The sequence below is a fragment of the Salmo trutta genome, chromosome 23, assembly GCF_901001165.1.
Source record: "Salmo trutta chromosome 23, fSalTru1.1, whole genome shotgun sequence".
Classification (NCBI taxonomy): Eukaryota; Metazoa; Chordata; class Actinopteri; order Salmoniformes; family Salmonidae; genus Salmo; species Salmo trutta.
Genome location: NC_042979.1, coordinates 18,040,150 through 18,054,356, shown reverse-complemented (window position 1 = coordinate 18,054,356; position 14,207 = coordinate 18,040,150). Strand labels below are relative to the sequence as shown.

General features: G+C 43.0%; 1 protein-coding gene across 2 annotated transcripts in view; it reads left to right on the top strand.

Moving 5' to 3' along the window:
- The first annotated feature begins 298 nt into the window (after positions 1 to 298).
- The window catches only part of LOC115159516 (myosin-IIIb), a 57,112-nt gene continuing 43,203 nt past the window's right edge, over positions 299 to 14,207 (top strand). The window contains exons 1-3 of one of the 2 annotated variants that reach the window (XM_029709310.1): positions 299 to 635; positions 1,652 to 1,717; positions 1,978 to 2,108. In XM_029709310.1, the coding sequence (XP_029565170.1) occupies positions 534 to 635; positions 1,652 to 1,717; positions 1,978 to 2,108 (299 nt within the window). In that variant the 5' untranslated portion in view covers positions 299 to 533. Of the gene's footprint in view, positions 636 to 1,651; positions 1,718 to 1,977; positions 2,109 to 14,207 lie in introns of those variants that run through there. The other variant, XM_029709311.1, reaches the window with a different exon arrangement.

Sequence of the window (14,207 nt, the reverse complement as noted above, 5' to 3'; positions counted from 1 at the left end):
AATGTTATATAATGGTGTAAGCAGCTTTGGTCATACATGATTATCATCTATAAGCATTTAATCTGGAAAGATATCCAGATATTCTAACACGTTATCTCTACTGCCATGCAGTATTGTATCGCATATAAACTACATGACTGCATTTGAGTAAATATCTAATCTCGAAAAAAGAAAGAAGTCACTTTTAATTCTGATGACTGACGCATGCCGAGCATGGGTGTGGAGAGGCAAGAGTTAATGTCTCTCTCTAAGAAAGGGGAGGGGAGAGAGAACCCTTGCTTTGCAAGCCTTTTAAATGCAGTACTCTCCTGGGAATAGAGTAAACTCAGCTCACATACGCTGTGTGCTCTGCTGTCACAGTGTTTCCATTTATTTTTTTATTTTTTTACGTCATAACCTTGTCGTTTTTAGTATAGGTTGGATTTAAACGCCAGAAAAACAAGGAAGTCAATTGGTTTTATCAAGCTTCAGTATTGTCCAGTACATATAATATTGCACCCACGTTTTATTGAATAAATACGATTTTGAAAGAAATGGAGGTGCTCCTCCACGAGGATTTGGCAGCTTTGTCAGATTTGGATGAACAAAGTTTGTTGGAATCCCTGAGTCAACGGTTCAGACAAGATCGCATCTATGTAAGTAAAGTTAAAAGGTCAGATTTATGTGCATGTGACTGCTGTGAAAAATAGACAAAATATCCTCGTAATGGGGGAACAAATTGTATCTGACCAATGATTAAATGTTAACACTGATACAGTTTTGTTATTGTGATCAGACCATTGCTGTGCTTCAGGTTATATCACTTTGACACTACAGTACAATCCCTGGACACGATTCTGTCAGCCTGCAACCCCCCCATGTTCTACCACGTCACCCATGTGTACACAGGACTCTGCACTCTGTAAAAATCCCTGTAATTTGATGTATTTTAGTCTGCAACAAATCCCAAACAATCAAATACCCCAACCCTCAACATACTGACAGAACAGATAGATTATCTACATCTTTTTCAATTTATTTTATTACTTGACACGGCAGTAAACTCAACAATGTTGACGGGTTGGGATCGATGAATACCACAAATATGCAGTCTAGTGGAGACTGCTGAGGGGAGGCTGGCGCATAATAATGGCCGGGAATGGAGTAGATGGAATGGTATCAAACACACCGTTCCAGCCATTATTATGAGCCGTTCTCCCCTCAGCAGCCTCCACTGATGCAGTCATATATGATGCAGTCATATATCAACATGCCATTTTAATTCATGTCATTGTTGGCTGACAGAACAAAGACCTTTGTGCAGTGACACGAATGGTGCTTGTCTTTGAATGTACAGTACACATTAATGACCCACCAGCTGTATGTTCTTAATGTCGTCGTTCAGCCACGACTCTGTGAAACATAAAATAGATTAGGATATAAATGATTAGAATAAGAGAGAAATGGCTTGATTTCTTTTAAGATGTTTCCATTTTCAAGTAAGGAAAACAGGTTTACTCTGCTAATGTGTAAGGGAGGTTTCGTTAACAGTGGAGGCTAACAACATGAGTTGACTTCAATTTGAAAGGAAAACACTTGAAAACCAGTTTAACCTTGTCATTGATGGTAAACTCTTTCCCGCTCTCGTTCTTCCCCTTCCTATCTCTACCAGACCTACATTGGGGACATCTTGGTGGCCATAAATCCATTTAAATACCTTCCTCTCTATGAGAAAGAGGTAAGTACTCCTACAAGACAAATAAGCATTCAGCTGTGCTGGCAGACTTTGTCCTAAAAGCTGCCCTAGCTGTCTAATGACTCACTATGACCTGGAAAACATAGAAGTTCCACCAAGCTCCACCAAGGCTTTTCAAAGGCCTTTGCACTTAAGCTTGCCTTATTGATTTAACCAACATAACTGACCAGTAATCTTTAGAAAATCGACTAAACTGTTTGTAGACAGTGGCTTTAGAGATGTTCCTCCTTGTATCTGTTCAGGTATCAGAGAGATATAAGTACCATGAGAAGACCAAGCTACCTCCTCACATATTTGCTGTGGCAGACAGAGCCTACCAGTCCATGCTGGGACGGTTGGCCACAGGACCCCGAAACCAATGCATTGTGATCAGGTGGGTCCATTAACAGTCTACGGTAGTACTTTACTGAGCCAAGCTGTCCTGCACTATAATAGTTGCTGGAAACATTTTATAAAGGATAATGTGAACCAAAAATATCCATGCCAGCACAGTTTAGTTTGGTTTGGCACGATTGTGTCTAAAAGGTATAAGGTTTCCTGAACACCACCCTAACAAACGGCAACAGACACCGGTGTCAGGTGTGTCTGCTTTGCTCAGGTCAGCGGTTCTTTTTTCTCTCACATTGACATGCCAGTCCCAGTACAGCAGCTGCTTACCTGTGTTAGCCTGTGTTTGTTGTGCCTGCAGACCAGCAGGCCCAGGCTTGCGTCATGTCAGCATGACCCTGCTGCTCTACACTGTAGCAGTAAATAGGTCTTGTGTAGCCTCCTTGTGAGAACACAGATTTCCTTGTCTGCCTCTGGTGACCTTCATCTAGCGTGAATTATGGAACCCTATTATTGCAGAGGGAAGAAAAACATACACTACATGGCCAGAAGTATATTGACACTTGCTCATCAAAGATCTCATTCCAAAATCATGGGCATTAATATGGACTTGATCCCCCCCTTTTGCTGCTATAACAACCTCCACTCTTCTGGGAAGGTTTTCCACTAGATATTGGAACATTGCTGCGGGGACTTGCTTCCATTCAGCCAAAGAGCATTAGTGAGGTCGGTCAGTGATGTTGGGTGATTAGGCCTGGCTCGCAGTCGGCGTTCCAATTCATCCCAAAGGTGTTCGATGGGGTTATGGTCAAGTTCTTCCACACCATCTCGACAAACCATTTCTGTATTGGGGCAATTATCATGCTGAAGCAGGAAAGGGCCTTCCCCAAACTGTTGCCACAAAGTTGGAAGCACAGAATCATCTAGAATGTCATTGTAAGGGAAAGGGGGATACCTAGTCAGTTGTACAACTGAATGCATTAAACTGAAATGTCTTCCGCATTTAACCCAACCTCTGAATCAGAGAGGTGCGGGGGGCTGCCTTAATCGACATACACATCAGCGGCGCCTGAGGAACAGTGGGCTAACTGCTTTGTTCAGGGGTAGAACGACAGATTTTTACATTATTGTATGCTGTAGCGTTAATATTTCCCTTCACTGGAACTAAGGGGCCTAGCCCGAACCATGAAAACAGCCCCAGGCCATTATTCCTCCTCCATCAAACTTTCCAGTTGGCACTATGCATTCGGGCAGGTATCGTTCTCCTGGCATCCGCCAAACCCAGATTTGTCTGTCGGACTACCAGATGGTGAAGCGTGATTCATCCCTCCAGAGAATGGCTTTCCACTGCTCCAGAGTCCAATGGTGGCGAGCTGTACACCACTCCAGCTGCCGCATGGTGATCTTAGGCTTTTGTGCGGCTGCTCGGACATGGAAACCCATTTCATGAAGATCCCGACAAACAGTTCTTGTGCTGACGTTGCTTCCAGAGGCATTCTGGACCTCGGTAGGGTGTGTTGCAACTGAGGACAGAAGATTTTTACGAGCTGTACACATCAGCACTCGGCAGTCCCGTTCTGTGAGCTTGTGTGGCCTACCACATCACAATAGGGATGCAACGGTACAGTGGGCCCACGATTCGGTATGTATCACGGTTTTCGGGGCACGGCAACGGTACGGTTTCGGTGTCTTTATATTTAAGAAAAAAATAAAAACATTACCCTTTAAACAATGAACTCTTTATTTTGCCAAAAGACAAATAAAACTTTCCATTTTGAAAAATGGCAGCACTAGGCCTGGTTTCTGTCTCTACTGTATGAAATCAAGGGGAGAAAAACATTCAAATTAAAAGTGCTTCTTAGCTTTGACGACCTGTAGGTGCTTTGCCTTTTCTATTTTAAATAAACAGGGTACATATTTGTATAGGCAATATTAAATGTAAAAATAACAAAGTGCAACATCAAGTTGGTACCCTATATGAGGTATCTATTCCTTTTATGTTGAGGTTCTTCTGTAAAAAGATAAGCATGTCAACATTCTCTGAAGCAAGATGAGAACGACTTGCCCTGACAATGTCCCCTGCAACAGAGGTTCCCTTGCAACGTGGGGGATCTTTGACTGGTTTATTTTCCACCACACACAAGGATCAGCATCCACATGAAGGCAATCTGCTGCCTTATATGAGGTGACCATCTCCTCAATAATTTTGGAAAAGGGCTTGGTCTGCTTCTCTGCTTTGAAAAGCTGTACAAATAACTCCGACATGGCGGTCTTCTTTTGAGGAGGGGATAATGAGGATGGATTTTCTTCCTTTGTGGATGGCCCTGCTAGCACTGCTTGAAACTGCAAGAAAAATGGTGAACGTATTAAGTGTTAGTGACACACATCTCATCAAAAAAACATCTCATCACATTTTAACGCACATGATAACAAAACTATAAACAATTTCATAAAAAATCATTAAAAAAAATAGATAAAATACCTGATGTTCATGCTCCACAGTTTCTTTGACGAGATCCTTGTACAGTCGTGGCCAAAAGTTTTGAGAATGAAACAAATATTAATTTTCACAAAGTTTGCTGCTTCAGTGTCTTAAGATATTTTTCTCAGATGTTACGCTGGAATACTGAAGTATAATTACAAGCATTTCATAAGTGTCAAAGGCTTTTTTTGACAATTACATGAAGTTGATGCAAAGAGTCAATATTTGCAGTGTTGACCCTTCTTTTTCAAGACCTCTGCAATCTTCCCTGGCATGCTGTCAATTCACTTCTGGGCCACATCCTGACTGATGGTAGCCCATTCTTGCATAATCAATGCTTGGAGTTTGTCAGAATTTGTGGGTTTTTGTTTGTTCAACCGCCTCTTGAGGATTGACCACCAGTTCTCAATGGGATTAAGGTCAGGGGAGTTTCCTGGCCATGGACCCAAAATATCGATGTTTTGTTCCCCGAGCCACTTAGTTATCACTTTTGCCTTATGGCAAGGTGCTCCATCATGCTGGAAAAGGCATTGTTCGTCACCAAACTGTTCCTGGATGATTGGGAGAAGTTGCTCTCGGAGGATGTGTTGGTACCATTCTTTATTCATGGCTGTGTTCTTAGGCATTTTCCGGAGAAAATGACTTTACCCCAGTCCTCAGCAGTCCAATCCCTGTACGTTTTGCAGAACATCAGTCTGTCCCTGATGTTTTTCCTGGAGAGAAGTGGCTGCTTTGCTGCCCTTCTTCACACCAGGCCATCCTCCAAAAGTCTTCGCCTCACTCTGCGTGCAGATGCACTCACACCTGCCTGCTGCCATTCCTGAACAAGCTCTGTACTGGTGGTGCCCCGATTCCTGCAGCTGAATCAACTTTAGGAGACGGTCCTGGCGCTTGCTGGACTTTCTTGGGTGCCCTGAAGCCTTCTTCACAACAATTGAACCGCTCTCCTTGAAGTTCTTGATGATCCGATAAATGGTTCATTTAGGTACAATCTTACTGGGAGCAATACCCTTGCCTGTGAAGCCCTTTTTGTGCAAAGCAATGATGACGGCACGTGTTTCCTTGCATGTAACCATGGTTGACAGAGGAAGAACAATGATTCCAAGCACCACCCTCCTTTTGAAGCTTCCAGTCTGTTATTTGAACTCAATCAGCATGACAGAGTGATCTCCAGCCTTGTCCTTGTCAACACTCACACCTGTGTTAACGAGGGAATCACTGACCTGATGTCAGCTGGTCCTTTTATGGCAGGGCTGAAATGCAGTGGAAATGTTTTTTGAGGATTCAGTTCATTTGCATGGCAAAGAGGGACTTTGCATTAATTGCAATACATCTGATCACTCTTTATAACATTCCTGAGTATATGCAAATTGCCATCATACAAACTGAGGTAGCAGACTTTGAAAAGTAATATTTGTGTCATTCTCAAAACGTTTGGCCACGACTGTGGATCAAGGGCTGTAGCTCTGTGAACGTAGTCTAGAAGTTCCGGGTCTGTGTATCTTCTCTCCAAGTCCTGAGAGATTGCTGCCTTGGCCTCCCTGATGGTTGCACTGTCCTCAGGACCTGGTGCCATGGATTTGAGAATCATTGTCTTTAGAGGGAGAATCATTAAGGTGGGACTTGTTACGCTGCTCATGAGTTGTCATTTTTTGCAGGGGGTTGAGTTCCTGAATGAGTTCTTCTGCCAGCTTCAGTTCACTGTCAGTCAGCATGGTTATATCTTGGACCGACTTCTTCACAGCCTTGTCCAATACAGCAGAGTAGATGGCCGGTTGCTGTTCCACATAACGTTCCAGCATGTCGTGTGGTATTCCAACGGGTTGCCATATCATGGATTCATTTGTGATTTGGTATATCTAATGTCTCTTGGTTGACTGTCAACTTGGTGAGCGGTGGTGCTATTGTGGGGAAAAAAGTCACCACTTTTCTGACCTTCCCCAGGAGGCGGGACACTGCCTTAAGAGAGACTGCCCTCTTGGCTGCGAGGTTCAGGATGTGTGCAAAACATCCAATGTGGGGCCCAAACCCATCAGCTTCATGTATGGCATTCAATGTTTTGTGCGTTATCTGTAGTTGCTGGGAATGTGATATTTGGTCTCTCTAGCTTCCACTCAGTCACATCATTCATTAATTCTAGAGCTATGTGTGCACTTGTATGACTCTCATACAGGGGAGGAGTTTGCAACAAGTAGCTCTTCATCTCCCGATCCAGTACATAGTGAACCGTCACAGTGAGGTTGCTCTGGAGGTCCAACTATCAGTGGAGAGTTCAAGATAGGGTGTCTGTGTCAATTTCTTTTCAATGTCTCTCTGTGATGTTTCATAAAGTTTGGGAATTACTTCGCTGCTGAAATGTGTGTGTGGGAGGGACATTGTAACGCAGTTAAATTTTTTTCATCAGTTGACGAAATCCCGAGTCAGTAACCACTGAGTAGGGCTGCAAATCTTTGTCTATGAATACTCCCACTGCTTCTAATTTTAGCCTCTGTCTTTTGCGCATCACACATGCACATGTGCTTCGCTGGCCTCTCTCCTTAAATGATCCTTAGCTCTTGGAGTCCCATGCAGGAAAAGCTAGACTAGAATAGCTTGCTGGACATAATGTTTGTTTTGTCATTTCTTATACCAATAGACTATTCGAAGAGGGACGCAAGCTCTTGTTTGCTAAATGTTAAATACAGCAGCAAATAGAACTCACAGGTAGTATGAAAGAGTGAACGCGCAATGACTAGGCTATAGCAGTTATTTATTCAAACCCATAACCATTCAATCTTCGTGAAGAGAAGTCAATCTTCTGCATCTAATGGTAAAGATAAGGACAACAGAACTTATTTCATTTAACTGTTGAAAGCGAGGAAGTGATGAAGCAACAATGGAGAGAAAGAGGTAGGCTAATAACATTAGGGGAAATATTATGAAAGGTGTGTGTGTGTGTGTGTGTGTGTGTGTGTGTGTGTGTGTGTGTGTACAGTGCCTTGCGAAAGTATTCGGCCCCCTTGAACTTTTCGACCTTTTGCCACATTTCAGGCTTCAAACATAAAAATATAAAACTGTATTTTTTTGTGAAGAATCAACAACAAGTGGGACACAATCATGAAGTGGAACGAAATTTATTGGATATTTCAAACTTTTTTAACAAATAAAAAACAGAAAAATTGGGCGTGCAAAATTATTCAGCCCCCTTAAGTTAATACTTTGTAGCGCCACCTTTTGCTGCGATTACAGCTGTAAGTCGCTTGGGGTATGTCTCTATCAGTTTTGCACATCGAGAGACTGAAATTTTTGCCCATTCCTCCTTGCAAAACAGCTCGAGCTCAGTGAGGTTGGATGGAGAGCGTTTGTGAACAGCAGTTTTCAGTTCTTTCCACAGATTCTCGATTGGATTCAGGTCTGGACTTTGACTTGGCCATTCTAACACCTGGATATGTTTATTTGTGAACCATTCCATTGTAGATTTTGCTTTATGTTTTGGATCATTGTCTTGTTGGAAGACAAATCTCCATCCCAGTCTCAGGTCTTTTGCAGACTCCATCAGGTTTTCTTCCAGAATGGTCCTGTATTTGGCTCCATCCATCTTCCCATCAATTTTAACCATCTTCCCTGCCCCTGCTGAAGAAAATCAGGCCCAAACCATGATGCTGCCACCACCATGTTTGACAGTGGGGATGGTGTGTTCAGGGTGATGAGCTGTGTTGCTTTTACGCCAAACATAACGTTTTGCATTGTTGCCAAAAGTTCGATTTTGGTTTCATCTGACCAGAGCACCTTCTTCCACATGTTTGGTGTGTCTCCCAGGTGGCTAGTGGCAAACTTTAAACAACACTTTTTATGGATATCTTGAAGAAATGGCTTTCTTCTTGCCACTTCCATAGAGGCCAGATTTGTGCAGTATACGACTGATTGTTGTCCTATGGACAGAGTCTCCCACCTCAGCTGTAGATCTCTGCAGTTCATCCAGAGTGATCATGGGCCTCTTGGCTGCATCTCTGATCAGTCTTCTCCTTGTATGAGCTGAAAGTTTAGAGGGACGGCCGGGTCTTCGTAGATTTGCAGTGGTCTGATACTCCTTCCATTTCAATAGTATCGCTTGCACAGTGCTCCTTGGGATGTTTAAAGCTTGGGAAATCTTTTTGTATCCAAATCCGGCTTTAAACTTCTCCACAACAGTATCTCGGACCTGCCTGGTGTGTTCCTTGTTCTTCATGATGCTCTCTGCGCTTTAAACGGACCTCTGAGACTATCACAGAGCAGGTGCATTTATACGGAGACTTGATTACACACAGGTGGATTCTATTTATCATCATTAGTCATTTAGGTCAACATTGGATCATTCAGAGATCCTCACTGAACTTCTGGAGAGAGTTTGCTGCACTGAAAGTAAAGGGGCTGAATAATTTTGCACGGCCAATTTTTCAGTTTTTTATTTGTTAAAAAAGTTTGAAATATCCAATAAATTTCGTTCCACTTCATAATTGTGTCCCACTTGTTGTTGATTCTTCACAAAAAATTACAGTTTTATATCTTTATGTTTGAAGCCTGAAATGTGGCAAAAGGTCGAAAAGTTCAAGGGGGCCGAATACTTTCGCAAGGCACTGTATGTATATGCTTCAGCCTATTATATGCTTCAGCCTATTATATTTTCAAAATCGCTAGCCAATAGTTGTAACTTTGTAGGCCGCATGTGCTGCACCTGAATCACATGTTCTCTTCTGCTTTATCATGGTTTGAACGATGTGCGTAATTCACATTTATTTCATTTATTTACCCAAGAGAGGATATACTGTAGCTAGCTAGATCTATGGGCTTTAATGTTTTTCTGTAATGTGCAGTAGCCTATATTGTATTGGATAAAGGCACAATCATTTGGCCTTGCTTGGGCTCATTAAATGTCTTTTTAATGTAGGGGTCATAACATATTTAATATATGGCTCATGTGGCATCGGGCTTGAATTTTCGATCAAAGCTCTAATCAAATCCCTACTTATATGGTTTATAATGCTTTTGAATGAAACTTCCGGTTTTGGCGGGAAATACAGGGTTACCCGGGAGAAAATGTATTTATTCTTTGGATGGAATGAACATTTGGCCTTACTAGGGTTGAATATTTTTACAATCTACTGCCAATGTTTCTCCGTGGAGATTGCATGGCTGTGTGCTCGATTTTATACACCAATCAGCAACAGGTGTGGCTGAAATAGCCGAATCCACAAATTTGAATGGGTGTCCACACACTTTTGTATAGACAGTGAGGGGAAAAAAGTATTTGATCCCCTGCTGATTTTGTATGTTTGCCCACTGACAAAGAAATGATAAACCTACCATTAAAATTATAGACTTATTTGAACAGTGAGAGACAGAATAACAACAACAAAAATCCAGAAAAACCCATGTCAAAAATGTTATAAATTGATTTGCATTTTAATGAGGGAAATAAGTATTTGACCCCTCTGCAAAACATGACTTAGTACTTGGTGGCAAAACCCTTGTTGGCAATCAGAGGTCAGATGTTTCTTGTAGTTGGCCACCAGGTTTGTACACATCTCAGGAGGGATTTTGTCCCACTCCTTTTGCAGATTTTCTCCAAGTCATTAAGGTTTCGAGGCTGACGTTTGGCAACTCGAACCTTCAGCTCACTCCACAGATTTTCTATGGGATTAAGGTCTGGAGACTGGCTAGGCTACTCCAGGACCTTAATGTACTTCTTCTTGAGCCACTCCTTTGTTGCCTTGGCCGTGTGTTTTGGGTCATTGTCATGCTGGAATACCCATCCACGACCCATTTTCAATGCCCTGGCTGAGGGAAGGAGGTTCTCACCCAAGATTTGACGGTATATGGCCCTGTCCATCGTCCCTTTATATGCGGTGAAATTGTCCTGTCCCCTTAGGAGAAAAACACCCCCAAAGCATAATGTTTCCACCTCCATGTTTGACGGTGGGGATGGTGTTCTTGGGGTCATAGGCAGCATTCCTCCTCCTCCAAACACGTTGAGTTGATGCCAAAGAGCTCCATTTTGGTCTCATCTGACCACAACACTTTCACCCAGTTGTCCTCTGAATCATTCAATGTTCATTGGCAAACTTCAGACGGGCATGTATATGTGCTTTCTTGAGCAGTGGGACCTTGCGGGCGCTGCAGGATTTCAGTCCTTCACGGCGCAGTGTGTTGCCAATTGTTTTCTTGGTGACTGGTCCCAGCTACCTTGAGATCATTGACAAGATCCTCCTGTGTAGTTCTGGGCTGATTCCTCACCATTCTCATGATCATTGCAACTCCACGAGGTGAGATCTTGCATGGAGCCCCAGGCTGAGGGAGATTGACAGTTCTTTTGTGTTTCTTCCATTTGCGAATAATCGCACCAACTGTTGTCACATTCTCACCAAGCTGCTTGGCGATGGTCTTGTAGCCCATTCCAGCCTTGTGTAGGTCTACAATCTTGTCCCTGACATCCTTGGAGAGCTCTTTGGTCTTGGCCATGGTTGAGAGTTTGGAATCTGATTGATTGCTTCTGTGGACAGGTGTCTTATACAGGTAACAAGCTGAGATTAGGAGCACTCCCTTTAAGAGTGTGCTCCTAATCTCAGCTCATTACCTGTATAAAAGACACCTGGGAGCCAGAAATCATTCTGATTGAGAGGGGGTCAAATACTTATTTCCCTCATTACATTTTAGTCATTTAGCAGACGCTCTTATCCAGAGCGACTTACAGTAGTGAATGCATACATTTCATTTTTCCCCCCCGTACTGGTCTCCCGTGGGAATCGAACCAACAACCCTGGCGTTGCAAACACCATGCTCTACCAACTGAGCCACACGGGACCCGTGTGGCTCAGTTAAAATGTGTTTTTTCAGGATTTTTTTGTTGTTATTCTGTTTCTCACTGTTCAAATAAACCTACCATTAAAATTATAGACTGATCATTTCTTTGTCAGTGGGCAAATGTGCAAAATCAGCAGGGGATCAAATACTTTTTCTCCTCACTGTTTAAATATTGTATTTCTGTTATTAAAATAAAATGTTATTTGGCATATGCGCCGAATACAACAGGTGTAGTCCGTGAAATACTTACTTACACGCCCTTAACCAACAATGCAGTTTTAAGAAAATGCCCCAAAAAAAGTAAGAGATGAGAATAACAAATCATTAAAGAGCAGCAGTAAAAAACAATAGCGGGGCTATATACAGAGTCAATGTGCTGGGGCACCGGTGTCGAGGTAATTGAGGTAATGTGTACAGTTGAAGTCGGAAGTTTACTTACACCTTGGCCAAATACATTTAAACTCAGTTTTTCACAATTCCTGACATTTAATCCTAGTACAAATTCCCTGTCTAAGGTCAGATAGGTTCACCACTTTATTTTAAGAATGTGAAATGTCAGAATAATAGGAGAGAATTATTTATTTCAGCTTTTATTTCTTTCATCACATTCCCAGTGGGTCAGAAGTTTACATACACTCAATTTGGTAGCGTTGCCTTAAACAATTTAAACTTGGGTCAAACGCTTCGGGTACCCTTCCACAAGCTTCCCACAATAAGTTGGGTGAATTTTGGCACATTTCCTCCTGACAGAGCTGGTGTAACTGAGTCAGGTTTGTAGGCCTCCTTGCTCGCAGATGCTTTTTCAGTTCTTCTCCCACATTTTCTATAGGATTAAGGTCAGGGCTTTGTGATGACCACTCCAAATACCTTGACTTTGTTGTCCTTAAGCCGTTTTGCCACAACTTTGGAAGTATGCTTGGGGTCATTGTCCATTTGGAAGACCCATTTGCGACCAAGCTTTCAACATCTAGCCATCAGTCAGGAAGTTACTTCAATATATCCACATAATTTTTCCTCATGATGCCATCTATTTTGTGAAGTGCACCAGTCCCTCCTGCAGCAAGGCACCCACACAACATGATGCTGCCACCCCCGTGCTTCACAGTTGGGATGGTGTTCTTCGGCTTGCAAACTTCCCCCTTTGTCCTCCAAACATTATGGCCAAATGGTTCTATTTTTGTTTCATCAGACCAGACGACATTTCTCCAAAAGTATGACCTTGGTCCCCATGTGCAGTTGCTAACCGTAGTCTGGCTTTTTTTTATGGTGGTTTTGGAGCAGTGGCTTCTTCCTTGCTGAGCGGCCAGGTTATGTTGTTTTTATAGGACTCGTTTTACTGTGGATATAGATACTTTTGTACCTGTTTCCTCCAGCCTCTTTTCAAGGTCCTTTGCTGCTGCTCTGGGATTGATTTGCATTTTTCGCAGCAAAGTACGTTCATCTCTAGGAGACAGAACGCGTCTCCTTCCTGAGCGGTATGACGGCTGGGTGGTCCCATGGTGTTTATACTTGCGTACTATTGTTTGTACATATGAACGTGGTACCTTCAGGTCTTTGGAAATTGCTCCCAAGGATGAACCAGACTTGTGGAGGTATACCATTTTTTTTCCTGAGGTCTTGGCTGATTTCTTTTGATTTTCCCATGATGTCAAGCAAAGAGGCACTGAGTTTGAAGGTAGGCCTTGAAATACATCCACAGGTACACCTCCAATTGACTCAAATAATGTCAATTAGCCTATTAAAACCTAAAGCTATGACAATTTCTGGAATTTTCCAAGCTGTTTAAAGGCACAGTCAACTTAGTGTATGTAAACTTCTGACCCACTGGAATTGTGATACAGTGAAATAATCTGTCTGTAAACAATTGTTGGAAAAATGACTTGTCATGCACAAAGTAGATGTCCTAACCGACTTTCCAAAACTATAGCTTGTGAACAAGAAATTTGTGGAGTGGTTGAAAAACGAGTTTTAATGACTCCAACCTAAGTGAATCTAAACTTCTGACTTCAACTGTAGATAGAGTTATTAAAGTGACTATGCATAGATGATAACAGAGATTAGCAGCGGTGTAAAAGAGGGAGGGGTCTGTTTAGCCATTTGATTAGCTGTTCAGGAGTATTATGGCTTGGGGGTAGAAGCTGTTTAGAAGGCTGTTGGACCTAGACTTGGTGCTCCGGTACCGCTTGCCTTACAGTAGCTGAGAGAAGAGTCTATGACTCGGGTGGCTGGAGTCTTTGACATTTTTAGGGCCGTCTTCTGACACCGCCTGGTATAGAGGTCCTGGATGGCAGGAAGCTTGGCCCCGGTGATGTACTGGGCCGTAGGCATTAACCTCTGTAGTGCCTTGCGTTTGGAGGCCGAGAAGTTGCCATACCAGGCAGTGATGCAACCAGTCAGGATGCTCTCGATGGTGCAGCTGTAAAACCTTTTGAGGATCTGAGGACCCATGCCAATTCTTCTCAGTCTCCTGAGGGGGAATAGGTTTTGTCATGCCCACTTCACTACTGTCTTGGTGTGCTTGGACCATGTTAGTTTGTTGGTGATGTGGATGCCAAGGAACTTGAAGTTCTCAACCTGCTCCACTACAGCCCCGTTGATGAGAATGGGGGCTTGCTCGGTCCTCCTTTACACAATCATGTCCTTTTGTCTTGATCACATTGAAGGAAAGGTTAGGCTGTCTCATAGTTGTTGATGATCAGGCCTACCACTGTTGTCATCAGCAAACTTAATGATGGTGTTGGAGTCGTGCAGTCATGAGTGAACAGGGAGCACAGGAGGGGACTGAGCACGCACCCCTGAGGGGCAACCGTGTTGAAGATCAGCGTGGCGGACGTGTTGTTACCT